A 25,963-nucleotide genomic window follows, 5' to 3' on the forward strand; every position below is an offset into this window, starting at 1 on the left:
TGAAGATATGCCTCGTATCGACTTCCAACTTTCCAGTAGCACTCAATCTAATTCCCGAAATGGTCGGTCTCCGGGGGAGAACCCCCGGACCCCCCTTTCTTTCAGTTTCCCAGAAAAGCTCATCTATAGTAAGTATTGAACAGCTCGGAGGAAGATATCGACATGATACACAAGATGTCCATGAATCTTGGGTACAAAACAATTAAAACCACTGTTATTCACAAAACCATATGCAGAACAATCAACCTATATAGCATATCATCTATACCAGTTCACTAACTCAGGCACCTACCAACCTACCCAATAGCCTCCACAGCAAGCTTCCTCGTCGCCAGCAGCTTCGCAATCTTCTCCCTCTGCGCATTCATCTGCCCCAACTTGGCCCGTTGAATCTTCCCCGTTGCCGTCCTGGGAATCTCGCTCACAAACACCACCCCCCCATCCAGCGCCTTATACCTCGCCAGCCGGCCCGCGACAAAGTCATAGACATCCTCAACCGTGATTTTAGATGATGCCGGTGATTTCCTCACCACGAACGCCCTGGGCACTTCCGTCCCACTGCCATCACCTGCCTGCACCCCGAGTACAGCCGCGTCGTCGATGCCGGGGTGCTGAACCAGCACATCTTCAATCTCCGCAGGGGCGACAGAATACCTGCACACTCACACTCACACTTGTTAGCACCCAGCCCCAATTGCATACCTTCTTCCGACGCCATGAAAAAGACAAGAGTAAAGAGAGAAACCTCACCCCCGAACCTTGATAATCTCCTTCACCCTCCCAAACAAATAATACAGCCCCTGCTTCCGAAACACCATATCCCCCGTCCGAAACCAGCCCCCTTCTTCCTTGTCATCATTACTATCTGAAGTACGATTCTTATACCCCAGGAATATCCCCGGCCCACGGACCCACATCTCCCCGGCCCTCCCGTCCTCCTCAATAACGGCCCCGTGGTCCCTGGGATCAACAAGCCTCACCTCGACCCCGTCCCCGCGCACGCGGCCAATGCTCGCTTTGTCGTGGATGGTATCCGTGGCCGGCGACAGAAACACGAGGCCGGTCTCGGTCATGCCCCAGTTCTGGGTGACGATGGCGGAGGGGTGGGTGAGCAGGGATTGCAGCCGGTCGAGGGCGGGGACGTCGATTGGGGCGGCGGAGACGAGGCAGTAGCGGAGGGAGGCGAGTTTGGGCTCTATGGGGAGGGTGGTCTGGGTCAGGATGTGCACCATGGCCGGGACGAGGTAGGTGTTGGTGATCTGGTGGGTGTGGATGGCTTGCAGGAAGGCGTGGATCTCGAAGCGCGGCAGGCTGTAGACGGGCGAGCCGTAGCGGACCGGGAAGATGTGCGTCCACACCGCGCCGTAGAGGTGGTGCATTGGGATGGCGATTAGGCGGCTTGTTGTTGGGTTTGGGGTGGGGTAGTGGCTGCTGAGGTGGTGCGTGATCATGTTGGCGTGCGAGAGGATCGCGGCTTTGGGGAGACCGCTGGTCCCGCTGGTGCAGAACATCGAGGCGGGCGTGGTGTGTGCCTGGGTTGCGGTGAGGGGGGTCCAGGGGCTGGTGCCGTGGGTTAGGAGGGTGGTTAGCGGGATGGGTTGGGGGGTCGTGGGGGTGATCGGTGGCTTTTCTGGGGTGAGGGTGTCGGGGCTGTGGAGGAAGCTCAGGATGGTGTCCTCGGAGAAGACGCAGACTTGGTTCGCTGCGATGCCTCGCGCTGAGGTGACTTCGAGCACGGTGGCGAGGGTTGCGCTGGTGGTGATGATCAGCTTGGGTTCGCCTGCCTTGACCACGTTGTCCAGTTCAAGCGGTGGACTGTCGGGTCCGGCGCCGATGTAGACATTCCCTGCTCCGAGGATGCTGAAGAATAGGGCTGAGTGGGCGAACTGGCGGAGTGGTCTGGCTGTCAGTCATGGATACAGGCAGTTGTGAGGACAGGGACAGGTCGATTGGTACTATACTCACGCTGTTGCCCAGGTGAACCAAGACCGCTTCCCCGGGCTCAACATGGCGTTTCAATCCGGCCACCAGGGTCTGCACGAGATGCTTGAGTTGATAAGCATTCAGACTGCGCGAGGCATCTCGAGCGTCAATGTATAGAGGTCGGGTCTGGTCGTACTCGACCGGACCGTTGAATGCGAAAGACACTACATCCATGTTTGCATTGATACTGACTGAGTATGCTGGAAGGAATGCATGTGCAATGACTGACTGCTTTAAAGCCCTCGATATCTCTATTGTCGCTTGCATCCTGAAAGCTCGGCTATTCAGCCTTGGGCTTACTCGAGACCAATTGGGGTATCCGCCCCCGAGTCAAAGAATGGGCTGCTGCAGAAGTCAGACGCATTGTCTATGAGATTGAGAAGAAAAAGCAAAAAAAAAAAAAAAGATACCCTCACCCCAACCGTTATCTGTCACACCAATCGAGGCAGACTCGTGCTGCTTGGTGGCTGAAGGTATTTGGAAGGATGGGGAATGGAAGCAAGTATACTAGGGCTGTACGCAGCCAGCCACTGTCACTTACCCCCTCTTCCCCCACTGCTTGGTCTGGCTATTGTTTGCTACTACCTAAGTCTACCAAGTCTACTAATTCTACTAACCAAGTAGATCGTTCGCAAGTTGTTACTTCAATCATCATTAGCAAACGCTTCCAGACCATGCTACTGGACAACCCCCGCCGGACAATAGGCAATGGACAGTGCGATTCAGCTTATTCCAGAAGGAAAGCAATTCCATCCTGAGCTGACGCTACGTCATTCGTCAGAAGGATTGCGTCCCTTTTGCAAGATCTCGTATTATCAGCTTGGCTTATAGTTCTATGTCTTCCTCGTGTTGGCGTTGGTGTCGGAACTATTTCCCCAATCAGCCCGGCTGATTGGAAACTTGGAAGAAGTAAGACACAAGAGGCAGGACTCAGCCTTCCTTTCCACGCGATGGTGCGAGGGGTTCCTTGGACTTTGGCGTCGGGGACTGACTCGAGGGCAACCCCGCCAATGGTGAGGGGAGGAGGAAGTAATCCCGTTCGTGCTAAGGCTGCCACTAATTTAGTACAGTGCATGTACTGGATTGGAATCTTCTGCACCTGGATGGTCATCGCTCACTCATTAGTTACTCACTTCCGAGGTAACTAACAATGCACAGTGGTACTGTGCGTCCTCGCAACCGATAGGCGTCCAGCTTGCATCTTCCCTTGGTTTCAGCTATGATCTCCTCGCCCCCACTCAAAACGAGGCTGTTCATGTTCATTGCTTGGAGAATGATGACCCGTTTGGTAGCCAGAATCCTCGAGATACTTACAAGCGAGATGGATATACTTTCCGCGATAGCCTGCTGCTGTGTGCATGTTACAGACCAGGAGGGCATCTTGTATCGATTGGTTGATAGAAGGAAGGCCAGACAGACAGACTTAAAGAAGGTCGTGAACATGCACTTAACTCCAAGCTGAAGAACCGACTCTGTCTTGAGTATAATACTTCGTTCTTTTCTTCTTTCCATTCTCTTGGTGTGAGACCAAGTGGTGTGTATTTGTGTACTTGCTACCTCTATAAGGTAGGCCCGCGGCTACAGTCATGCCTTCCTTTCCCGAACCGATTGCCATTATTGGCACGGGCTACCGCTTCCCAGGCTCAACTTCTTCCCCTTCCAAGCTCTGGGACCTTCTTCGCTCTCCTCGCAACCTCGCTTCTAAGACCCCTAGCAATCGCTTCAACCACGATGCATTCTATCACCCAGAGATTCACCACGGCACGGGAATTGCCCCGGAATCCTACTTCCTGTCCGAGAACATCCAGCAGTTCGATGCTTCTTTCTTTAACATCTCCCCCACCGAAGCCGAGGCCATGGATCCTCAGCAACGACTACTGCTGGAGGTAGTCTACGAGTCCCTGGAGCGCGCAGGTCTACGCATAGAGACTCTGCAGGACTCGGACATGGGCGTCTTCTGCGGCCTGATGAACACAGATTACAGCAATATTATCACGAACGACTGGGACGATATCCCGACCTACACTTCCACTGGCGGGGCTGCTTCTATGCTGTCTAACCGCATTTCCTTCTTCTTCGACTGGCATGGCCCCTCAATCACCATCGATACCGCTTGTTCGTCGAGTCTGGTTGCCATGCATCAGGCGGTGGATGCGTTGCGGAAGGGCGATTGCCCTGTCGCCGTCGTGGCGGCGAGTAACCTGATCCTCAGCCCGCGGGAGTATATTGCTGCCTCCAAGTTGCGGTTGCTGTCACCGACTGGTCGATGTCGAATGTGGGATCGGGATGCCGATGGATATGCCCGGGGAGAGGGTATTGCCGCGGTGGTTTTGAAGCGGTTGAGCGATTCAATACGGGACGGTGATCCCGTAGAATGTATCGTGCGTGCGACGGGGGTCAACGCGGATGGCCGCAGTATGAGTCTGACCATGCCCTCGTGGACGGCCCAGTCGAGGCTGATTCAGTCGACCTATGCCAGCGCTGGCCTGGACCCTAAGAGTCGTCCGGAGGATCGGTGTCAGTACTTCGAGGCCCATGGGACTGGGACCCAGGCTGGCGATCCCCAGGAGGCAACGGCGATATACGATGCCCTGTTCGAGGAGAGATCCCGGCCGCAGAACCCGCTGTATGTGGGCTCTATCAAGACGGTCATCGGTCACACCGAGAGTGTGGCGGGTCTAGCCGGCATTATCAAGGCATCCCTCTGCGTCCAGCATGGTGTCATCCCCCCTAACATGCACTTCGATCGCATCAACGCCAGCATCGCACCCTACACTACCCATCTGCGAGTGCCAACTGAAACGGTACCGTGGCCTACTCTGGCTCCCGGCGTTCCGCGGCGAGTCTCGGTCAACTCTTTCGGATTCGGCGGTACAAATGCACATCTCATTCTTGAGAGCTATGCGGCTCCGATGCCATATCTGCCAAAGACACTTTTACCCCCATTATTGCCACTCGTCTTCTCCGCAGCCACAGAGAAGTCTTTGACACACCTACTTCACCGATACATTGAATACTTACGACAACGCCCTGACCCCGACCTCATTACCTTGGCAGAGTCGTTGATGCATCACCGATCTCTTATGAGCCATCGTCTCACCCTGACAGCATCCTCACTGGACGATCTTGAGACCAAGCTCCAGACAGAGCTTCAACATCGTAGCTCAGTTGAAACTACCACCAAGCACCGAGCGATTTCCAAGGGAGTTGTTGGAATATTCACCGGCCAGGGCGCACAGTACCCGCAGATGTTCTGGGACCTCATATCTCGAAGTTCGCAAGCCCTAAAATGGATGGAAGAGCTGCAAGAATCCCTAGTCTCCCTTCCGCCACAATATCGCCCTGATTTCTTGCTAACACAAGAACTCTCGGCCCCCAAAGATACCTCTCGGATCCATGAGGCACGAGTATCGCAAACCCTACGAGCTGCCATTCAGATTATTCAGGTCAATTTGCTCCGCGTGTTGGGAGTAGTCTTTTCTGCTGTTGTTGGACATTCCTCCGGTGAAATCGCTGCAGCATACGCAGCTGGCGTAGTCTCAGCATCGGATGCAATTAGGTTGGCATATTTGCGAGGCTGGGCAACCCACCAAAGCATGAGTAGGGGTGGACAGCCGGGGGCAATGCTAGCGGGGGCGATGTCCTGGAAGGATGCAGTTTTCCTCTGTGAAGATGGTGGATTCAGCGGTCGAATTGTGGTGGCGGCCAGCAACTCTCCCACGAGTGTGACTTTTTCAGGTGATGCGGATGCGGTGCAGGACCTGGAATGGATCTTGCAGAGCTTGAACATCAGAGCACGTTCTTTAAAGGTCGATACGGCGTATCATTCTCCCCATATGGTGCCTTGTGCTGAGTCTTATCTCTGTGCTGTGAGAGCCTGCGATATCAAGTATCGACCGCCCAATGTGCCATGGTACTCCAGTGTATACCATGCAAAGAGCCTTGAGAGGCACGATGTGTGCCATGAATACTGGGCAGAAAATATGCTTCGTCCTGTTCTGTTTTGCGAGGCTGTTCAAGCTGTGCTTTCTGACCTTGCGAGTTCGAACATGATGGTTGAGGTCGGCCCGCATCCAATGCTCAAAGGTCCGGTCTTGCAGACCCTGTCTGACTTTCAGCAAAGTGATACCAAGCTGTCGTCTTATGTCGGTCTGGCTCATCGGGACAGCGGTAGCTTTGACTCTATTGCCAACGCTATCGCACTCTTCTGGGATCATCAATTACCAGGTCTCGAGACTCAAAAACTTATCAGGCTGTTCGACCTTGATCATGACTGCCACTTCTTGAAAGATCTACCAACCTACCCTTTCGATCATACGAATTCTTACTGGGCTATGTCTCGCTTGACCAACGCCCGTCTGCACCGTGCTGACCCACCACATTATCTGCTGGGGGCACTTAGTCCTGAGACCACAGAGAATGAATGGCGATGGCGGAACTTTCTCAGTCGGACAGAGCTGGCATGGTTGAATGATCATAGAGTGCAGTCTCAGGCTATCTTTCCTGCCACAGGCTACATTGTCATGATGCTCGAGGCGGCCCTCATAATGACTCAGGGACAGTGTTTGCGCTTGTTCGAGATCGATGAAATGCACATCAAGCGCGCCATTAACATTCCAGACGACCCCCAAGGTGTTGAAGTTATCTTCAAGGCCGAGCAGGAGTCCATGAGAGATCATGAAATTCTAGGCACGTTTACCTGTTATGCCAATATTGGGGGAATTTTGAAGGTCTGCGCTTCGGGGAGAACCACGCTTTCCCTGGGTGAAACAGACGCAATGGCGCTACCTCCACGACGGATGCCAACGCCTTTCACAAGACCGGCGGACATCGACAGCTTCTATGCCGGCTTGGAGAAGTTCGGTCTGGACTACCGTGGTGCATTTCGAGGCCTCAAAGCTGTTGCCCGCCAATCGAATGGGTCGACAGGTGTCGTCTCCTGCAATAACACATCATCGTCAACGCTGCATCCAGCAGCCATGGATTCTAGTCTTCATGGTATGCTGGCTGCTGTAAAGCTACAGACACCAAGTGTGCCCGTACACATAGAGCATATTGTCATGAACCCATTACTCTGCCGAGCAGAATCGTTGAACGAAACCCAGGATCTGATGGTTGATACTGCGCTTCTTGAGGACACGGTCGACGGAGCGAAAGCGGATATTCACACTTATAATAGTGAGGGTCAAGGCGTCTTTCTTATCGAAGGCTTTCAGGTCGCTCCACTCGCCGTCCCTGATGATCGCAATATCTTCTCTGAGATTGTCTGGGGACCGCTTGTGCCTCATTCTGTGCCAAGAAAGACTGGTGCCAATCCAGAGACCGAATCAAACTTGTATTGCGCGGAGCAGTGTGCTCTATTATACATAAAGGACGCCTGGGAGACGCTGACAGCACTGGAGTATGCGCGTATGGATCCGTACCGTGCAAGTGTGATAAAGTGGATGGAAAGGGTCTTGCAGATGACTCGTGATGGCACTCATCCTATTTATCAGCCTGAGTGGTTGGATGACACCATCGACGAAGTGCTAGAGATCGCAGATGAGACAAGTCCGGGTTGGCACAATTTGCGGGTAGCTGGAGAGAGTTTGTCCAGCATGCTGCAGGGAGTCTTCGGCCCCTTACCGCTCTGCCACGACAATGATGACTTTGAACCTAGAAGGCTGTATCTGGATCCTTTTGAAAGCGACCCTAGCAGCTCTGAGCTTGCAACCTTTGTCGGACAGCTGGTCTTCCGCTTTCCTCAAGCGAAAATCCTAGGGCTCAATGCAGGGAGTGGATTAACGGCAAAATCCGTTCTCAATAAGATTGGCAGCTCTTACCAATCATACACCATCACTGACACATCAGCGATTCGGCTCTCAGAGGCATATGAGACGTTCGCCGGCGACAATAACACCAAACTGATCTTGCAACGACTTGATGTTGAAGAGAGCTTGCTTGAACAAGGCTTTGAGAATGAGAGATATGATATAATTATTGCTGCTAACTCTCTGTCCCAATCACAGAGGCTTCGTGAGACTATGGTGAATATCCGGCGCTTGCTCAAACCTGGTGGTTATCTAGTTGCGCGGGAAGGAACTAACCTCGATATCAGTCGTGTTATGCTGGCAAATTGTGGCACTGCAAAGTGGTGGCAAGATGACGACAGCGTTCGCCAGTGGAGTCCAATTTTAAGTATCCAGCATTGGGAGAAGCTGCTTCAGCAGACTGGTTTTGGTGGTTTTGAAGCAGTCTCACCTGCCAGTGAACTTGTGTTCAATTCGACATTTGTCTCGCAAGCTACCGATGAGGCAATCATGCTTCAGCGTAATCCATGGACGTTCTCAGGCCGCCTTGACAACGATGTTTGGATTGTTGGGGGTGCAACAAACGCGACTGCGAGTCTTGTATCAGGGCTCGAGGCGCTTCTGGCTCGCTTTTTCTCTCGTGTGGTCATTGCATCGACACTAGAGGTGCTGGATCAGCAAGACCTATCCAAATCACACGTCCTAGTCTTGACGGATCTCGATTGTCCTTGCTATAAAGTCTTCACAGAAGAGCGTCTGGGTGGACTCAAGGCGCTAATGAACCATGCCAGCAGGCTTCTCTGGATAACTGCCGGACACGAGAGCCAAGATCCATACTGGGCGATGGCTAAAGGCATTATGAACTGCGTTGCATACGAGAACCCGCAGCTACTCTGTCAATATCTGAATGTTCCTGATCGAGCTGAGATTACTGCACCGGGACTGGCTACGATCTTCTTGCGACTGTCTCATACCACTGGAGACAATGACTTCACGTTGTCAGATCGTGTGCATAGCATTGAGCCGGAGCTAAGGCTCGTCAATGGCACGTTGCAGATTCCGCGATTTAATCTTAGCGACGCACTGAATAATCGGTACATAGCTGGTCGGCGCAGACTGAACGGGTATGCCAATTTGCATCAATCAGTGGTGCATATCATTCCACCTTCAAATCGGCGTCGAGAATTTGTTTTGTCTGAAAGAGCAGGCAGCAAGGGTGACGACTGTCGAGGTACCTCTCATCAGCGCTGGCTTGATGCGAGCTACTCCACATTGAACGCTTATCATGTGGAAGGTGCTGGATATCTCTACTTGGTGATAGGCCGCGATACGAGTGACCGAACACGTTGGTTTGCCCTATCGTCGCAGCAAGCTTCATTGATCTCTGTGCCTCTAAGTTATTGCTTTCAGATGCCGGAGCATCTCCCTGAAGCTGTGGAGCCCACATTTCTAAATAGGATGGCTGCAGCAATTATGGCCATTAGTGTACTGAGCTCTGGAATACCTAATATGTCAGTACTGATTCATGGGCTCGAATCGATGAGCAGATTGAAACAGGAAGCGTTCACGGCTCTGAGTGCAGTGCGACAGATGCAAGTCTATTTCAGTACTAGCGATTTTGTGATCTCACCGGAAAAGCACTCGTTGTTCATTCACAACAACGAATCAGTGCGCTCTCTCGCACGCATTTTACCTTCTGACCTGTCTGTCATTGCTGAGCTTGAAGAAGGCAAGCTTAACTTGTTCTCTCGAATTGCAGCGATTGTCTCAGAGGATGTTGCTCAAGTCAAGCTGACCAACGTATGTCGAAGGTCTTCAAGCATCACGAGGCTTAGCAATCCAGTCGCTGTGAGCCAGACGTTCCTGAGCGCATGTGGGTTTGCTTTGCAGACAATGGAGGCAGACAAAGCGACTGATCTAATTTCTCTTCGTGACATCCACGGCATGCATACGGATCTTTCCCGTCAAGCAGTCGTGGATTGGACTGTGCATGATAAAATCCCAGTCGAAATTCAGACGGCAAGTTCGGCGGTAAGTTTATCACCAGACAAAACATATCTCCTTGTTGGAATGACTGGAAGTCTGGGCCAATCGGTCTGTCGATGGATGGTTCATCGAGGTGCGCGGTGTGTTGTCATGAGCAGCAGATTCCCCAAGATTGATCCTCTGTGGATTGGGGAGATGGCGAGTTTGGGGGCTCGCGTAGTTCCATTTACAATGTCAGTTTTCTTCAACAATCTCGCTGATAGCTACTGACCAGATATTCTAGGGACGTCACGAGTCGCGTATCAGTGACTTCTGCATACGATACACTCTCTGCCCAGCTACCACCAATAGGGGGAGTCATTAATGGTGCAATGATCCTTAAGGACCAAATGTTCGCCAATATCAATTTTTCAGATTTCCAGTCAGTACTTAGCCCCAAGGTGCAAGGAAGCCTTCTTCTTGATGAGATATTCGGTCACCTTGATTTGGACTTCTTCATCCTCTTTGGGTCAGCCGCCGGACCGATGGGCAACATCGGCCAGGCGGCCTACTCAGCAGCTACCCACTTCATGTCTGCGCTTATCCAGCGGCGACGCAAGCAGAATCGAGTGGGAAGTATCATCCACCCGACATCGATTGAGGGAGTGGGCTATCTTGCCCGCGCAGATTCTGCTTTGTATGACATCCTTCAGAAAACAATGGGCAGTAGCAGCTCACAAATGTCTGAAAATGATCTGCATGAACTTATGGCGGAGGCAATTCTTGCGGGGCGGGTTGAAGCGGGCAGAAACGCAGATATCATTGCGGGGTTCGAGCTTGTGGATGCCGCCAAAAATTCTGACGCAATATGGTTCCGGAATCCAAGAGCGTGGGGCTTCATTGATCGAAGTGGACGCCCCTCTAGTGGAGCATGCGTCCGTAAGGACACTGTGGAGATGAAAGTACAGTTGACGGAAGCAAATAGCATCGATGACGCGATACAGATAATCACCACGGGCTTCATTGAGGAGGTTCGTTCGAGGCTGCGTCTCCCCGATGAGGAGTCCGTGACTCCTGGTAACGTGTTGAGCGAGATGGGGGTGGACTCGTTGATGGCCATTGGGTTGCGGCAATGGTTTGTGAAGGAGGTCGGGGTTGAACTCCCGATGCTACGATTTCTGGGCGGGTCGTCTATAGGGGAGCTGGCTGGTGTTGCTGCGGTACGACTTGCTGAAGACGGTGTCTTCAAGGGTGAAGATATTGATTTGGATAAGGGTGATGCGGTTTTGACGTCGCAGACGGAGGAAGAGGCGAGTCTGGTTGAATGGAGATCCTCTGAGTCCGGACTCAGCCTATCCTTGTGATGGGTTTGGAGCTTATAGTCTTGTCGTAACCCTCGATGCATGATGTACAGTACATAGTATTTCACGCAATTGGTTGTGGATTTGCCTTGTGCTGTCTAGCACCGTTCTAATGGCATAATATCACGCTGAGCATAGTACCGCCCATTATAAGTAAGAGTAGAGATCCTTAACCACCGCAACACCTAATATACACAATGCCCTAATTCCACAACAAGAAACCTTCAGACACCCCCTTCCCACCTCACAGCATGCTTGATCTCCGCCCCCTCCATAAACTCCTTAATCCTCACAAACTCCTTAAAGCCCTCCGTCTCCGCAAACGCAAAATGCCTCTCAACAGCCTCCCACCCACTGAACAGAACAAACTCCGCTGTCCCCTCGTCGGTGTCTGCATTCCCCCCATCCTCCCCTTCACCCCTAGCAACCCACCCGCCCACCAGCGAATACGGGGTCGTAAACGCCTCAAGATGGGCTTTGCTCGCCTCAAACGTCCGCTGGAATTCGGCGCGTTGGCCGCGTCGGATGAAATACCGACCTATCGCGAGGACGGGGGCGGTCTGTGGGAGGGTTTGGGCCGGGAGATCGAGATCGATCCTGTGGGTGGATTTGTGGGTGATACCGATTGTAGCTTGGGTGTGGTGGTGGTGGGAAGTTTGGTGGTGGGGTCCTCATGGAGGAGGTAGATGTTGTTTGGGTCTTCGAGTTGGATGTAGATGTTGATGTTGATTGTTTGGGGGTGGGCGTGAAGAGGGAGGGATTTTAGGAGTGTGGTTGAGGTTGTGGCTGGAGGGAGGGGAGTGGAGAGGTGTAGCTGGGTTAGGTTTATGGTTGGCATTTTGGGGGGGGGGGGGATTGTAGTGTGAGTTGGGTATGGTATGGGTATGGGTATTGATGAGAGAGAGGGTGGGAGGGGGAATTGGGGGCTTTTATGCTAAGTATTTGCGTTTCAAGTTGAGAGGATGAAGTACTAAAACTGAGGTAGTATAGGATCCATCAGGCTAAATCAAGTATGGTGGGTCTCATACTTTTAAGCTGAGTTGAGCTGACTGACTGAGCTGGAGGATGATACCAATTTCCTAGTTGGGTTGCGCTATACTCCCAGCAACTCTTCATAAGAACTAAAAACTATGGAATCATAACTAACTTAGGCCGTGGATAGTGACTCAGCAGGACCATAAATAGCCTCCCCACTCCCGGCATAATCCCCCACTAAGCCCAATCGAGCGAATCCCTACCCCTGCAGTGCGAAATGGAACGATGATGGCAACTTCATCTGACGCCATACTGCAACTTTCCCTTCATCAACATCAACCTCAACCTCAACCTCAACCTTAAGCAAGCCTACGATCCCCCAAATAAACCATGGCGCCCGAACCCCGAACCTACGTGTCCGGCGGCCGCGTCCTCGGAAGGTAACCACCACGATATCCCATGCCATGCCATGCCATGCCAGAGCCCGAAGCACCAAGCACCGTGCTAATCTCCGTCCCCTCCGTCTAGCCCCCCACTCTCCGTCCGAGTCAGTCGGTTCTTCGAGAGTGTGTATGTGTTCCTGGGTCTGTATCTCGTGAGCTTGTTCTCGGTGAGTCATACATTCTCCTCTTGGTTATGGGTCTGCGTCTCGTGTGGTTAGGTGGTTGTGAGGGTTGCTTGCTGCCTTTCCGCTGCTATTTATGCAGACTTGTGTTGTGGCGTTGGGATTAACTGATATTCATGGGTTTTGCGAAATATAGCTCGATCCCTACGCCGCGGCGCAGAATTCGCAGTTCAATATCCATCGGAAGGGGAATAGCTCGGGGTCTAGGTCGCGATGGGGGTTTTTTGGGGGTGGTAGTGGTGATGGTGGTGGTGGTGGCGGTGGTGGTCCAGGGGGAGGCCCGAGGGGATTTGGGCCGAGGAAGATTGGTCGAGTGGATGATGTTCGTGGGCCGGAGTGTAAGAGCTGTGGATAGAGGGTGTTTTATGCAGGGGATAGGTTTATGGGGGTGTGGGGAGTTTGATATTAGCATTGGGTGTACCAATTTGATTATTGTTTCCTTGACGATTTGGACTTTGGCGTGGGGTAGATACTGGATGATGTGAGGATGTTGAGTAGATCTATGGACCTGGATCGAAGACAGATGGGATGGCGGTTTGATATTGATATCAACATCACGTGGGGATTTCTCCGCAAACATACCCCCCTCCCCGCCCCCGCAATTCCACTCTTTCTATCCATGATGTATATGTTCCATTCTACTTGTTTACACCACCAACAGTCACCAGTGGAATCTGTATAGTACTTACTCCATCCCATTCCCCAAACTCACACTCAGCATCAAATTAACAAGCACAGCATCCATCTCCAACCCAACCCACATTCTCAACTCTCACCACCACCACCACCACAACCAAACCAAACATAACCATGCCCCCCGCAACCCCCCCAACCGACTCCGACTGGAAAGCCCTCATCACCACAACCCTCCAACAGCTCCAATCCACCACCACCACCACCAGCTTCCCAACCTACCCGCTCCCCGCGCACCCCAGCCTCACAATCGACCACACCCAACTGTCCCCGACCGCCAGCCCCACGCAAATCGACACCCTCTGCACCGAAGCCCAACGCCACCACTTCGCCACCGTCTGCGTGCGGCTGCCCTACGTCGCCCGCGCCGTGCAGAACCTGTCCGGCAGCAGTAGCGGCAGCAGCTCCCCCCAAACCACCCCAGACAAGCCCGCGCCAACCCCCGGCATAGCCTGCGTAATCTCCTTCCCGCACGGCACGGACCCGACCGCTTCCAAGACGCACGAAGCCGCCTCCGCCGTCGCCGCCGGCGCCACCGAGCTGGACATGGTGCTGAACCGGCCCCTCCTGCAGGCGGGGGAATACACGGCCGTGTACGCGGACATCCGGGCCGTGCGGACGGCGATCCCGGCGGACGTGGTGCTGAAGGTCATCCTGGAGACGGGGCGGCTGGCGGGGACGGAGGAGGTGGTGGCGGGGAGTGTGGTTGCTTGTCTGGCGGGGGCGGATTATATCAAGACGAGTACGGGGCTTGATGGGCCCGGGGCGAGGGTGGAGGATGTGCGGGTGATGCGGTGGGTTGCGGGGAAGATGGGGACGGGGACGAGGGTCAAGGCTAGTGGTGGGGTGAGGGGGGCGGAGGACTGGAGGGCGATGGTGGAGGCCGGGGCGGAGAGGGTGGGGAGTAGTTCGGGGGTGGGGATTGTGGTGCAGTTGGCTGGGAATAAGGAAGGAAAAGAGGGGGAGGGGGATGGGGAGGAGGAGGGGGGGTATTGAGGTGATTTGGTTGTGGGAATTCGTGTTATGGTTATTGCTGATATTCGAATTCTTGGGGTGTGGTTGTTACCCTGTCATCAGTTTGATATACCTATCTGCTTCTGGGGTGTTCTCATACAAGTTCATTCAGGCTGCATACAGCTACATATTCAAACGGTATAAACAACTCATCGTAAATCAAATAAGCTAAAAACAGAGTCGTCGCTGAGATACATATGGAACAAATCAGCACATGCAGGAAATCCACACAAACAAAAACAAAATGTGGGATGCGAGATGAGTTTTGGTCCTCCCTGCGATGGATAGGGGCTGCACGCCGGACTTGGCCCCAACCGGGGTGGAAGATACACTATATGGGAACAAAGGGGATTCAAATGTCGAATGTCGAAGGCCGAAGCGGAGGTATATAGATGTCGAGGAAATTTCGGAAGTCCCTGCTATCGACGGGATTGAGCTGGAAGATGTGCTGAAGGGGCAGGCTGAGTGTATGCCGGGAGAGCGGAACCATGATATACCCGACAGCATCAATAGCTGTTCTTCCTGCGGCACGTACGAGACCACACCACAAGAGCACACGGCAAACCGACAAAAAACCCCCAACCCACCCACCCCCACAACTCAGCTCAACTCTACCACGCATTCCGATCCCAATTCGGATCTGTTCCCACAAATCAGCAAACCAGTTTCACACACAACCCCACCATACGTAACCATATACGAAAATACATACCCTGCACAAAACTCGCCAGCACCTTACTCCCCGTCTGCAGCAGCGGATGGCCGGCCACGATCTGCAGGAACCGCTGCAGCCCCTCGCGCCGGTGCTCGATCACGTCGTCGCTGAACCGGTTCGTGAACACCTTCCCCGGCAGCGGGGGGATGGTGACGCGCGTGCTCTCGCGCTCCAGGGTGTCGCGGAAGTACTCGAAGTCGGAGTAGCGGCGGCGCACGACCGAGTGCTTGAGCTTGAAAGCGGGGATGTTGGTGCGGCACACGATCTCGTACGAGGTGTACATGTTGCGCGAGGTGCCGTGGGTTTGAGGGTTTCGGACCTGTGTTTTGGGAGGTTGAGACTTAGTTGAGATGGGAGAATTGGGATTGAGTAGGTGGTGAATGAATGTAGTAGGCTTTGGGAGGTATGGCATGGTGTTCTTGTGTCTCGATGGCAGCAAAGCGTACCTCAATCTCCAGGAAATTCTCCGGAGGTCCGTAGATCTCGTCGAAGGTTTGTTGACGGGATTCGGGAACGGCCTGCATGGTGGATGGATTGTATCTCGTGGAAATTTGTCGCAAATGATAACGACAACAAAACAAAGCGAGTGTGCGTGCGCTTGTGCGTGGACGTGGACGTGGACGTGGACGTGGGCGTGGGCTGGGCGGACTCCGGGCTGGTGTCAAGTGGGCGGGGAGCGGAGGGGAGATTCCAAGGACCGCGGGGGAAACGCTGGCGATTGTTTGTATGAGGTCGGGTCCCGAAAGATACTGACAAGACACTACTCGGTCAGGATTGTTCGGTCGGCTTAAAGTCAACGAGTGTCGCGTGCCGCTGTCTTCATGGACCAGACCAGCAACTTGCAGCTTTTTGGTGGGGATCGGAGAAGGGAGAAGAGATGACGACGAGGTGAGGGACGGACAGAACCGATAAGAAGGCGGGCGGGTGGGATTAATCTAGTTTAGCTTCAACTCGGCATCTTGACTTCAATCACTTCCCCGGGCCTTTGTTTATCCTGTCCGCTGTCAAGATTCTGTACACAACAACACCACATACATAGTACCCATTCCATTGCTCATTACAGCTTGGTCATCTAACCAGACAACAGACAACAGACAAATAGATGATACAAGATTCCCTTTGATTGGTCTAAAACACCGTAAACACGATGCCCTCATGAACAACAGAAACACAAGCAAAGAAACAAATGCCAATTTCCCCATATGAACCGTTTGCAGCAAGGCAGAAAACATGAACCCCGACGTGGACGAAAGTAAGAAAGCACATGTGATACATAAATACTACCAGTGATCAAAGGCCCGTGACCACCCAGGGCCACGGACATGAAGCAGTTAGAAAAAAGAAGCCCGGTTGAGAGGGAAATGAAAGGCCAACGGTAAGGATATCACTCCTGTCGGCTGCGCTTGGCGCCGTGGGGATTCCATGACCCATCGCCGCCTTGAGCGTTGGGGAAGAAGCCCTGGTTGAACGCTGGATTGGGGCCTTGGAAACCGCCTTGTCCTAGTAAGAATTCCCCCGGTCAATAAGGTTACGCAAGCACACCAGTCAAGAACTTCGAGACATACCCTGCATACCCATATTTCCACCCATTCCGCCCATCATCGGATTCATTCCCCCGGACATCGGGTTCATCCCCATGGCGCCCATAGGATTCATGGCCGGCATACCCATCATGTTGGCACCCGCCATGCCGCCGCCCCGGCCGCGCATGCCACCGGGGCCGCCACGCATGGCACCACCCATCATCCCACCGCGGTTGTTGAACCCAAAGTTCTGCATCCCCATCGGGTTGTTCTGCTGGAAGCCTCCGACCATCGGCTGCTGGAAGCCACCCATGGGACCCTGGAAGTTGCGGTTCCCGCCAAAGCTGTTCATGTTGTTCATGCCACCCCGGTTGTTGAACCCGCCCCGGCCGCCTCGGAAGCCACCACCCATGTTGTTCATCCCGAAGTTCATGTTTTGGTTGGAAGAGTTGAAGCCGCCGGACATCGATCGCGACTGGTTGTCCTTGCGCATGGGCGCATCCTTGGGCAATGTGCGGAAAGGGTTGGGCTGGGGACTAGTATAGACGACCATGTGCTTGCGTCCGGCCTGCCCCGACGTGGCGAACGACTCGATCTTGTGTTTCACGGCAGTGGCCGCCTGGAGGGTCGTGAACTCAACGAATGCTTGTCTAGAAGAGGATCAGTATCAGTGCCATCCCCAAGGACCTAGTCATAGAGGCAAGCCTACCCTTTGCTTTTACCGTTCACCTTGTGCTCGCTGAAAGTCACGTCCTTCAACTCATCCTCGCTGCCGGCCTGAGCCACCCAGCCGCGAATGTCATCGTCCGTGGTCCACCAATACAGATCCGAGATGAGAAGAGCAGGTGTCGCATCGGGATCCGTCGGACGATCATCATGTTCCTTGCGCTTCACACCTTGCTGGGGAACCGGAGCGTGGGTCTGTTGGGGGGCGGCTGTTCCATGTGCTACGCTCTCGGTGCTGCTGGGCGCAGCCCCTTCACTTTCCTGCTTCAGGGTTCCTTCCGATGAGCCATCGCCCTGAGCGACGCTGTTATTCTGCGTGGCGTCCGACGCGTCTAGAATGAGCTCCGTGTCCTCGTGCTTGATGTCATCGCCCTGGTCGTTAGCATTGTAGCTCCCGCCGTCGCCATAGATGTCAATGTCGAAGTTATCATCCTCAGTGGCCATTGTGATTTAGTTATGACTCGGTCTTCTTGCTCTCAAGGCAGTTTCTTGATTTGGTTTGCGTGAGGGAAGATACAGTTTCTGTTTTTTTTTTTCTCTTTCTTCTTGGCTTTCAGTTTCGGGGAATCAAGTGAAAATACATGTCTGCAGACACACCAGGTCAATTAGCAAAAGGAAGATTGATCGAACGGTGATCGGACGGTGCGAATACTGAAGAAGCCGCGGCGGCAGCTGGGTCATTTGTCGCCCAGAAAGAAGATCCATGTTTTCAACACTCTTAAAAACAACACGGGGGGTGCAGGGCGGCAATGATGTCCAACAGGAAACAAGAAAAAAAAAGGCTCGATGATACGTACAATTGTGAAGCAAAGGCAGCTTCAAAGAGAACACACAGGTCTTTTCACCAACGTCCGAGTGGAAGTTGATTTGTGTCTGATAAACAGAGGTAGTGCTTCTTTGCCTTCCGAGTGATTGCAAGTACAGGTAGTGTGTGCGATAAGAGAGAACCTCTTGTGTCCAAATGGAACAACAAAAACTGAGAAAAGCGAGAAATGAAGAGGACGAGGGGGGATGAAGAAGGAGGGTGTGAGGTTTATTTCCACAGATGCGGCGCTGAGACGTGCTGCTACCACAGAATGTAGCTCAACCTTTAGCTATCAATGAACAGGTTCCACTGTTCCGATGAGAGCATACAAAAGACAGGGTTCGAGCTGATACTTGTGTTAGTAACACGCTGTGAGATCTGGAGTCAATCTGCCTGAACACGATGATGTGAGTCAGGAGGAAGCCCGAAACAAACTGCGCGTGAGCCTAGCACAAAGGTGGTGGTCCCTTGGTGTTGTTGCGCACCAGGTTGATAGGGTAGTCACAGGGTGGCGAGAGGGCGAGATAAAAGAAAGAAGAAGGGGGGGGGGGGCGATTCAAGAGGGGGAAAGAACTAAGAGATAAAAGAATAAGGCAAGAGAAGAAGAAGAGTCCTTGAAACGTGTCCAAAGAAGGGTTGCAGGTGGAGCGCGCGCGATAGATGGAAGAAGTACGAAGTAGGAGGGAGGAGGGAGGAGGAGGGAGACTCGGAGAGAGAGAGGAAAGAGAGGGAAGGAAGGCTGCTGCTGCTGCTACTGCTACTGCTACTGCTGTGCTTGCTTGTTGCTCGGCTTGTTGCTTGGTTGGAACTGCGGGCGGTCTCGAAGGCGCAGAAGTGGAGCTTTCCCAGCCCCGGAGCGGCAGATGTATAACTCCGCCCGCGGACAGACCACACGGTGGCACACACTCCCCAGACTCGAACTCCCTCCTCGAGTCCTTGAGTCCTCGGGTCCTCACATCTGTCGATCGCATTGGCTTTGGAAATTATCTCTGTTGCTAGATTTTTGTTTTTGTTTTTTTTTTTTCAATTTGTTATCATCTAACACTGGTGCAGAGCTTAAAAAGTACATTATTGGCATCCTATCGCCTCAATCTGGTCAATATAATATATAGCAAGCTGGACTATCACTGCTAAGAGCATTCTATCTGGGACTCGTGGATTACGTGTCGAAGCACACTAAATTTCCAAAACAATCTCACGCGCTCCGAAATCAGATGAAACAACGCCTTTTAGTGAGCAACTTCAGACTCGCGGAGTGCGCTCGCCTGCTTCTGTATAATATACCTCCAGATAATTTACCATAATTCGTACGCGAGTTCGTCATCCAGCGGAGATCTGTGAACAGGCCGACTGCGAGACATCGCTGCCATCGTCTGCTTGAAATCATCATACTCAGGCACGGGATTCAACTTGCTGTCGTAATTGCGTGCTAATGGAGGGGTCCCTTCGTCGGATGTGGCGCCATCGTTCCAGGTGTGCAAGGTGCAAGTCCCAGTGGACAGACCCCAGCCATTCCACGACGTCGCTGGAAAGGCACGGTTAGCTTGGTTCCCAACCGGTCATAGACATCAATGCATGAACTTGGAACTTACCCGCCACAGCTGGGCAGCTCGGATGCCAGCTCGCGTCCCGCACGCATGTCTTCCACAGCACATCGCTCCGGCTGCTACGTATCTCATATGCAGCAGTCGACATGTCGGGGTCCAGCGGGCGCGAATTGTGAGTGGCTTGCCCTACGTCAATCGTCCCCGCCAGCGTCGCATCCATGTTATACACGTACACCTTGCCGTCCTCGCTTCCGCTATATACGTATCGGGAGTTGGTGCTGTTGGGCGGCGAGAAATGACACCGGATCAGAGTTTTGAGGACCCGATGACCACGGTAGGTGACAACCGAACAATCGTGAGGATGAGGTTCGTAGTAGTCATCGGGGTAGGATTCAAACCGGTAGTCGAATCCCGTGGTAAATGTGTTGAGATCGATCGAGTCAAACTTCGCCGTGGTCATCATTTTTCGCAGATCCCAGAGCTTCATCGTCTGGTCCTTGCCGTTTGAAAGTACGTATCGTCCGTCCCCCTTGCTGTCAACGTATGTCAATCCTTCCGTATGTCCCATAAATACACCAGCTTCGCGCCCGTCGCCCATCGAGCGTCTGTCCCAAACCCGCAAAGTCGTGTCATCGGATCCGGAATAAATGATATGGGGCGAAGACTGGTCACCAAAGCAAACGGCATTCACATCATCGTCGTGATTCTGTAACCGCAACACCGACTGTCGTGTTTCAAGGTCATAGACAATGACTGATTGATCGGAAGTGCCAGCCACGATCTCGCGACCGTCGCCTGAGAATCGAATCGACCAGATCTATGGCAATTTGAGTACATACGATCTCATCAACGGGAAGTGTCATTCAAGCTTACACCAAAGTGAGAGTTCCCACCAAAACGCATCCTTCGTCTTCCGGGTATCGAGGATAGATCCAGGACAGCCGGCTCAGACTCATCAGCCGGATCCGTGGGCGCCAGGCAAACGAGATTCCGAATCGACGTATATGCTAGGAATTTGTTGTCCGGACTCAGACTCGCGTCGGTGATAGTCCATTGCCCGAATGGATACGTCACAGTCTTGTAGTACTTCCAGTTGAAGGGGTTGGAAGTGTCGTACATGCGCACTTTGAAATCCTGGGCACAGCAGAAGAAGAAGTTGCCATCGTCGGAAAACTGGCCTGAGTAGCAGCGAGAGTCAAAATGGATGACTTTGTCCGCCACTGAGCTGGGAATTAGCCCCTATACTCCGAAGGTTAGCATGTAAACAGAATGTCTTGTGTGGTATCCAGGAAGGAATACGAACCTGCGCCATCGATCGGATATCCTGCCTATTTGTTCCCGTCAAGTTCACCCCGAGTTCCCGCCACATGATCTTCGAAGCAAGCGCCTGGTTTCGTCGCTGGCGTCGATCAACGTAATTTGTATTGCGTCCAAAGTCGCCCGATCTCATCAAATCCTGGCCCTCGTCGCTGGGAACCTTGGGGAATTTGCTTTGGCCGGATCGCCGTGCTCGCCGACGGTAGCCAAAGAAGCCAAACTCGTAGTCGTCATCTTCCTCCTCCCCGGGGGAGGTCTCATGCAGCCCGTTGTAGTGCAAGATGTGCCGCAAGCCGTTGGACGCCAACAAATTCAGCAACCGAGCTGCAGATACTGTAACCATGAGTTCAACGAATCAATGAGCCACAGATCGGATCGTGTTACCTCTATTCTGTCGTACCCTCTGAGTCTCTCCACCATTCCCGTTCTGGCCTGGCTCGTCCATGGCGAATTCAATCTCTATATTTCCCAGATGTAATTCAGGATCTAAGATGCAACGAGGCAGAAAAGCAAGCACAAGTCAGTCGTATACTCCAAAACAATACGTTCCCAAGCTCAATGAGCTGGCACACAAATCAAACTAAAAGACTTGGGGGGGGGGGGGAACAGTACTGAGATTAGCACCATCGATATCGATGTGGTCTAGGTCGTCGTCGTTATCTTCGTCGTCATACGGCTCAATATCGGAATCGTCGTCGTCTCTTTCGTCAGTTTCATTGGGCTCATAGTCCATATCCTCATACTCGTCGTCTTCTTCTTCGTCTTCCTCAAGCCATTCCCGAGCCGGATGCCACCCTGAATCCGATGCTCCTTGGTGAGAGGGAGGAGAAGATCCCGGAGGGCCGCCGCCAGCAGCGGGGGGCAAGCCAGATGAACTCATTATCAGCCACACGGGTGAGAGGGTCGTGGTGCAAACAGTGTGAATTCAGCAAGGGTCATAGCAGACACCCTGCCAATTCACTGCAGAGCAAGACCAGCCACGAGGTTCCAATTGGCCGGCAAGTTGGTTTAGTGCTTTTTGAGGGCAGGCCGCGCTTTGCCCCATGCTTCTGGAGAGAAAGAGGGGGATGTTGTTTGCTCATTGCTGACCGACGCTTATCGATAGGGCGGATCCTCGGATATGGTTATGTCATCTCTCTCGGGTGGAGATTACCGGTTAACTCCTATCCCCGCAGGCCCGTCCATCCACCTAGTAAGGGGTGAATCTACTCTTCCTTCTAGGTAATATGTTTTGACTAGTATCCGTTCAGGATTTTCGATTTGTTACATGAAGACAAGAGAGAACTATCACTATCTGCAAAGGTATCTTAGTGGTGGAACATAATAAACATGCATAGTACGACAAGCGGATAGATGCAGGTGAAAAAGAAGCGGCGCATGACAATACCAATCGTAACCCTTTCCGAAGCATCAAGAAGCAGCATTGGCAGGTATTGTTGTCAATATTAGCTCTGTAGCCGAAGAGTGATTGGGCTGCCGCTGAGAATGATGTAGATATACGACCACATTAACAGCATCAATTCTACCTGCCCTTCAGTATCGGGGACGATAGTTGCGATCCAAGAGGAGACGATATTCACCATCGCAAAAGTGTCCAACGCTATGACAGCGTCGAACAGCGGGGGGACCACATCATCCGGGCTTGCTAGCTCAGGTAAAGTGCATGAAATCGAACGAGCGACGACTTTAGCGGTACGAGTACCGTCAGTCAAACACTTCCTCTTGGACCGTTGTTTGATGGCCATCGCGTGGAGTGCAAGAAGTTCAACAACTATGTGGAGCCGTGCTCGCAACATTGAAGTGCCTTTCTTCTTATCAGCTCGTTTCCTGACCAATTGAGGAAGACGCGTCTTCTGTGTAGACGGCTTGCACGGCCATCCCAAGGAGCGACGAGTGACATCCACATCCATCGATTCGATCAGGGTGCCTTGCTCGATCCCTCTTTCTGTGGAACAGTGAGCACATGAGCCACTTCATGGTCTATACGCGTGAAAGGCTAGGTGTACAAAAACATACCATAGAGGATCATTCCAGACACAGAGCTGTACATCACACGCAGCACCGCGTGGTCCAGATGACTGATTGATAGTGTCTTCTCATGTGGCATGCATGAGTCCGAGTTGCAAAATTCAGTCTTTTCTTGATCCAAAGATACCAGCCTTTGACTGAAAACTGTGAAATACCTTGTTACTTGGCCTGCGCGGCACTGATGTAGTCTAGTCTGTGCTTCGGGTGTCGATTGATCTTGCACCTTTGCTGGTAGGCATCTTGCCGGGGCGTGCAAGACAACTGCGGGTTCTTTTCCGGAAGGGTCTTTCGTCGAAATCACCACATTGGTATCAATTGAAAGCATTGGCATTAGAGTAGACCGCGATCTTGTGGTGCAAGGACTGTGGCTTTCGCTATCTAGCTTGGTTCGGCTGTGAAATGGAGGAATTGTGAGCTGACGGTGCAGCGAGGAGACTTCATAAGGTCGGCATTCTTCGGGAATACTAGAAGCACCCGTAGCGCGAGGAGGATCAGAGTAATCATTCCCAATATTTGTCGATGGCAGTGACCAAGTCGTATCGGTGACGGAGTGTGTCAGGGCATCCTGTCTATTCACACGAGGAGCCCGGTCACGGCCCCGCCAGATCTCTGCTTTTCGGAGACCTGCATTGTTGCAGGTCCGATCTGCACATTGATGACATTTTCCGGAAAGCGCTTTTGATCGTCGACATTGAGAGCAATTGTCAAAGACATGTCCACAGGTGGTGCACTTCTTCTCGGCCTGAACCTTCTTTGGCTCTTGGTGGAGCTCTCCTTGACCTCTAGCGAGAAATCTTTTCTGTAGCGATTCTTGTGAGTGGGGTCTTCTTTTATGTTTCTCAAGCCCAGAAATGTTGGTATGAGACTTGTTGATCTCAGAGACAGTTCCCTCATTGTGTTGGGCACGTGTGGCTGGATTGGTACCATTCGTCACCGACCAATGCTGACTTGTTAGACTTGTTGGTCCGGCACATGTCCTTTCTTCGGAACGCGGCCCTTCAACTTCTGCAAGATGTGATGGTTCATAATCAGAGACCACACCGGAGTTTGGGCCCGTCAGAGTCGCTGACGCGGGGTCGTTTACACCATGTGTCGCTTGATGTGTATGCTGTTTATAGTGATATCCCGTGCTGAAAAAGGTCGAGCCCGTATGTGTGCCGTTCCCAGAGGGGGACTGGCCATTGTTCGCCCCAAGGCCACTGCCATGGAATTGGAAATGATTGAAGCCAGAGCCACCACTGCCCTGTCCACGGTCGTCGCTGTTCCGGCGACTCTGGCTAGCGCTGGTGCTTGCCGAGCCAGCTCCTGCCACCTGACAATGCCCACACACGCACTTAAAGTACTCATCCCAGGAGCCAACAACATTCTGACACAGCGGGCAGACACTAGGTGGGGGCAGCTTAGTCTCAACTATATTGATTTGCTCGCGAGTGGCCCGCCATTGGAATCCGTGATTGTGTCTCAAGTGCGAATGCACCTTGTCCTTCCTCCTCGTCGTCCAAAGGCACTTGTCATCGAGACAACGATAGATAGACCGTGGGGCATGCTCATAGGCAACATGACGTCTGAAGGAGGCCCGCGTGTTGTAGAACTTACGCTGTCCACTAGGGCAAAGCCAGCAGCAGAATTTGCTTGTTCTTGGACCGGTATCTGCCAATCTCTCGAATATTTCAATTTGTTGCTGAATCATGCCGTTCAGTCTGTGCCAGATAACTTGCAGGAAGTCTTTGGCATCATGTAGCTGAGGGATCTGGCGTTGCAAGACGTTGTTCTGAACTATGTGGATGAGATGTTCCACGGCAAGCCTGAACTCATCCCGATATACATCGCTCGATGCCTGAGGCGCAGGCGCAGGCGCAAAGTATAGCGGATCAAACCCAGTATCCTCAATGTCTGTATTTGTTAAAGGGTTCGCGTTGTCAAACAAAGGTTGATGGCCAGCTAGAGGATTGATGGAGTGGTCGTAGAAGAGAGGAATGTCTAACTCATGACGAATGGCATCTTCCGTGGGACTAATACTGATCGAAGGAGATCCGAGAGAGGGAATCGACGAGGGGCTTTGCTGCTGAACACTGAAGTTAGATTAGGTATGGGTAGAAAGGTCTACTTGGGACAACAAACTAATGAATGTATTCCAGATGGTCCGGAGGGTCCAGTAGGAATAAGTTGACCATGGTCTAGATGATGTTGGTAATCAGGATAAGTGAAACGTATATGGGCCGCATCGCTGTTGCTCGAATCGTCGTTCATGTCCACACAGAAGGCTGTTGGCGCAAGACAGACTAGTGAATCTGAGTTAGAGAGGTCAATGAGGCGTCCTGTGAGACGGGAAGTTTGGAAAAGATCTGAATGGGGGATGGAGCAAGGCTTGTATTGATGAAAATAAGCGGTACCTGGCTCTTCACAAGCACCGAAAGGTCAGGAGTGTAGTAAGACAAAGGTAGCCGACTCAAATGGGAATGCTATATTGAGCACACACAGTCCAAGCCAGCTAGAATAGGTCGAGGATCTCAAAAGAATATAGAACTTTGGGAGGATAGCATATCATATATAAGGCATCACTGTTCCTAGCAGGCCGTGTCAGGTATCATATCATTCGAACTCAACACTTGTCTCTCCCCCCAAATAGCGGTATGTAGATTATCCCTTAAGGAAAATTCGAAATGCCATGACGTTGCGTGGCTAATTTCAAGCGGACAATTAATCTCAGTCCTTTAGCCCAGGGCCATCTCGGAGCCTTGCCCGCAGCGACGCCCGCTGGTGACCATTTGAGGAGAGCAATATGCAGGTTAACAGGCAGACATTCGTACCCCTGCTCAAACGTTGCCTAGACGTTTCTAAAAGATAAAAAAGCATGAAAAAAAAAGAAAAGAAGTAATCGGCTTTGTAATGCTTAC

The 25,963-nt window shown here is 52.5% G+C and overlaps 10 protein-coding genes across 10 annotated transcripts; 3 read left to right on the plus strand and 7 right to left on the minus strand.

Annotated features, from left to right (window-relative positions):
• Window positions 1-96: 96 nt before the first annotated feature.
• Window positions 97-2,157, minus strand: BO95DRAFT_476986 (adenylate-forming enzyme AfeA; the record flags this gene model as incomplete). Its single annotated transcript, XM_025589963.1, has 3 exons — window positions 97-654; window positions 751-1,886; window positions 1,966-2,157. The coding sequence occupies 3 exons, from the start codon at window positions 2,155-2,157 to the stop codon at window positions 297-299; spliced, it is 1,686 nt and encodes a 561-aa protein (XP_025437270.1). The 3' UTR covers window positions 97-296.
• Window positions 2,158-3,569: 1,412 nt separating this feature from the next.
• pyr2 (non-reducing polyketide synthase pyr2) lies at window positions 3,570-11,101 on the plus strand (the record flags this gene model as incomplete). Its single annotated transcript, XM_025591286.1, has 2 exons — window positions 3,570-9,991; window positions 10,042-11,101. The coding sequence occupies 2 exons, from the start codon at window positions 3,570-3,572 to the stop codon at window positions 11,099-11,101; spliced, it is 7,482 nt and encodes a 2,493-aa protein (XP_025437271.1).
• A 221-nt stretch (window positions 11,102-11,322) lies between these two features.
• Window positions 11,323-11,688, minus strand: BO95DRAFT_374781 (uncharacterized protein; the record flags this gene model as incomplete). The annotated part of the gene is made up of 1 exon (XM_025583114.1): window positions 11,323-11,688. A coding segment is annotated over one exon (366 nt), but the record flags the coding sequence as incomplete, so codon positions are not given.
• Window positions 11,689-12,463: 775 nt separating this feature from the next.
• On the plus strand, window positions 12,464-13,053 carry BO95DRAFT_374738 (uncharacterized protein; the record flags this gene model as incomplete). Its single annotated transcript, XM_025583110.1, has 3 exons — window positions 12,464-12,513; window positions 12,602-12,683; window positions 12,835-13,053. The coding sequence occupies 3 exons, from the start codon at window positions 12,464-12,466 to the stop codon at window positions 13,051-13,053; spliced, it is 351 nt and encodes a 116-aa protein (XP_025437273.1).
• A 207-nt stretch (window positions 13,054-13,260) lies between these two features.
• Window positions 13,261-14,387, plus strand: BO95DRAFT_508486 (2-deoxyribose-5-phosphate aldolase; the record flags this gene model as incomplete). Its single annotated transcript, XM_025591287.1, has 1 exon — window positions 13,261-14,387. Exon 1 carries the CDS (start codon window positions 13,509-13,511, stop codon window positions 14,385-14,387), a length of 879 nt encoding a protein of 292 aa, XP_025437274.1. The 5' UTR covers window positions 13,261-13,508.
• A 629-nt stretch (window positions 14,388-15,016) lies between these two features.
• On the minus strand, window positions 15,017-15,644 carry BO95DRAFT_374773 (sorting nexin-3; the record flags this gene model as incomplete). The annotated part of the gene is made up of 3 exons (XM_025583112.1): window positions 15,017-15,045; window positions 15,118-15,439; window positions 15,567-15,644. 3 exons carry the CDS (start codon window positions 15,642-15,644, stop codon window positions 15,017-15,019), a joined length of 429 nt encoding a protein of 142 aa, XP_025437275.1.
• Window positions 15,645-16,207: 563 nt separating this feature from the next.
• BO95DRAFT_290390 (RNA-binding protein) lies at window positions 16,208-18,218 on the minus strand. The gene is made up of 3 exons (XM_025581712.1): window positions 17,353-18,218; window positions 16,686-17,293; window positions 16,208-16,614 (listed from the first exon to the last, which is right to left on the minus strand). Exons 1-3 carry the CDS (start codon window positions 17,811-17,813, stop codon window positions 16,505-16,507), a joined length of 1,179 nt encoding a protein of 392 aa, XP_025437276.1. The 5' UTR covers window positions 17,814-18,218; the 3' UTR covers window positions 16,208-16,504.
• A 1,033-nt stretch (window positions 18,219-19,251) lies between these two features.
• On the minus strand, window positions 19,252-21,118 carry BO95DRAFT_447567 (WD40 repeat domain-containing protein). Its single transcript, XM_025587651.1, has 4 exons — window positions 21,025-21,118; window positions 20,595-20,960; window positions 19,767-20,538; window positions 19,252-19,699 (listed from the first exon to the last, which is right to left on the minus strand). The coding sequence occupies exons 1-4, from the start codon at window positions 21,088-21,090 to the stop codon at window positions 19,470-19,472; spliced, it is 1,434 nt and encodes a 477-aa protein (XP_025437277.1). The 5' UTR covers window positions 21,091-21,118; the 3' UTR covers window positions 19,252-19,469.
• Window positions 21,119-22,323: 1,205 nt separating this feature from the next.
• BO95DRAFT_447571 (uncharacterized protein) lies at window positions 22,324-23,178 on the minus strand. Its single transcript, XM_025587652.1, has one exon. It carries the CDS (start codon window positions 22,946-22,948, stop codon window positions 22,484-22,486), a length of 465 nt encoding a protein of 154 aa, XP_025437278.1. The 5' UTR covers window positions 22,949-23,178; the 3' UTR covers window positions 22,324-22,483.
• Window positions 22,956-25,731, minus strand: BO95DRAFT_290619 (putative C2H2 zinc finger domain protein). The gene is made up of 2 exons (XM_025581714.1): window positions 25,188-25,731; window positions 22,956-25,123 (listed from the first exon to the last, which is right to left on the minus strand). Exons 1-2 carry the CDS (start codon window positions 25,238-25,240, stop codon window positions 23,035-23,037), a joined length of 2,142 nt encoding a protein of 713 aa, XP_025437279.1. The 5' UTR covers window positions 25,241-25,731; the 3' UTR covers window positions 22,956-23,034.
• Between the last annotated feature and the right edge of the window lie 232 nt (window positions 25,732-25,963).

Source organism: Aspergillus brunneoviolaceus, assembly GCF_003184695.1.
Source record: "Aspergillus brunneoviolaceus CBS 621.78 unplaced genomic scaffold BO95scaffold_92, whole genome shotgun sequence".
In the NCBI taxonomy this organism is placed as follows: Eukaryota; Fungi; Ascomycota; class Eurotiomycetes; order Eurotiales; family Aspergillaceae; genus Aspergillus; species Aspergillus brunneoviolaceus.

Coding starts and splice junctions, on each gene's coding strand:
- BO95DRAFT_290390 (XM_025581712.1), bottom strand. CDS start 17,813: ATGGCCACTGAGGATGATAACTTCGACATTGACATCTATGGCGACGGC. Junction 17,294..17,352: donor GTGAACGGTAAAAGCAAAGG/GTAGGCTTGCCT, acceptor ATCCTCTTCTAG/ACAAGCATTCGTTGAGTTCA. Junction 16,615..16,685: donor TGGAAATATGGGTATGCAGG/GTATGTCTCGAA, acceptor TACTAGGACAAG/GCGGTTTCCAAGGCCCCAAT.
- BO95DRAFT_447567 (XM_025587651.1), bottom strand. CDS start 21,090: ATGTGGCGGGAACTCGGGGTGAACTTGACGGGAACAAATAGGCAGGAT. Junction 20,539..20,594: donor GTGGGAACTCTCACTTTGGT/GTAAGCTTGAAT, acceptor AAATTGCCATAG/ATCTGGTCGATTCGATTCTC. Junction 19,700..19,766: donor GAGCTGCCCAGCTGTGGCGG/GTAAGTTCCAAG, acceptor GTGCCTTTCCAG/CGACGTCGTGGAATGGCTGG.
- BO95DRAFT_447571 (XM_025587652.1), bottom strand. CDS start 22,948: ATGGATGTGGATGTCACTCGTCGCTCCTTGGGATGGCCGTGCAAGCCG.
- BO95DRAFT_290619 (XM_025581714.1), bottom strand. CDS start 25,240: ATGGTCAACTTATTCCTACTGGACCCTCCGGACCATCTGGAATACATT. Junction 25,124..25,187: donor CATCTGGAATACATTCATTA/GTTTGTTGTCCC, acceptor TCAGCAGCAAAG/CCCCTCGTCGATTCCCTCTC.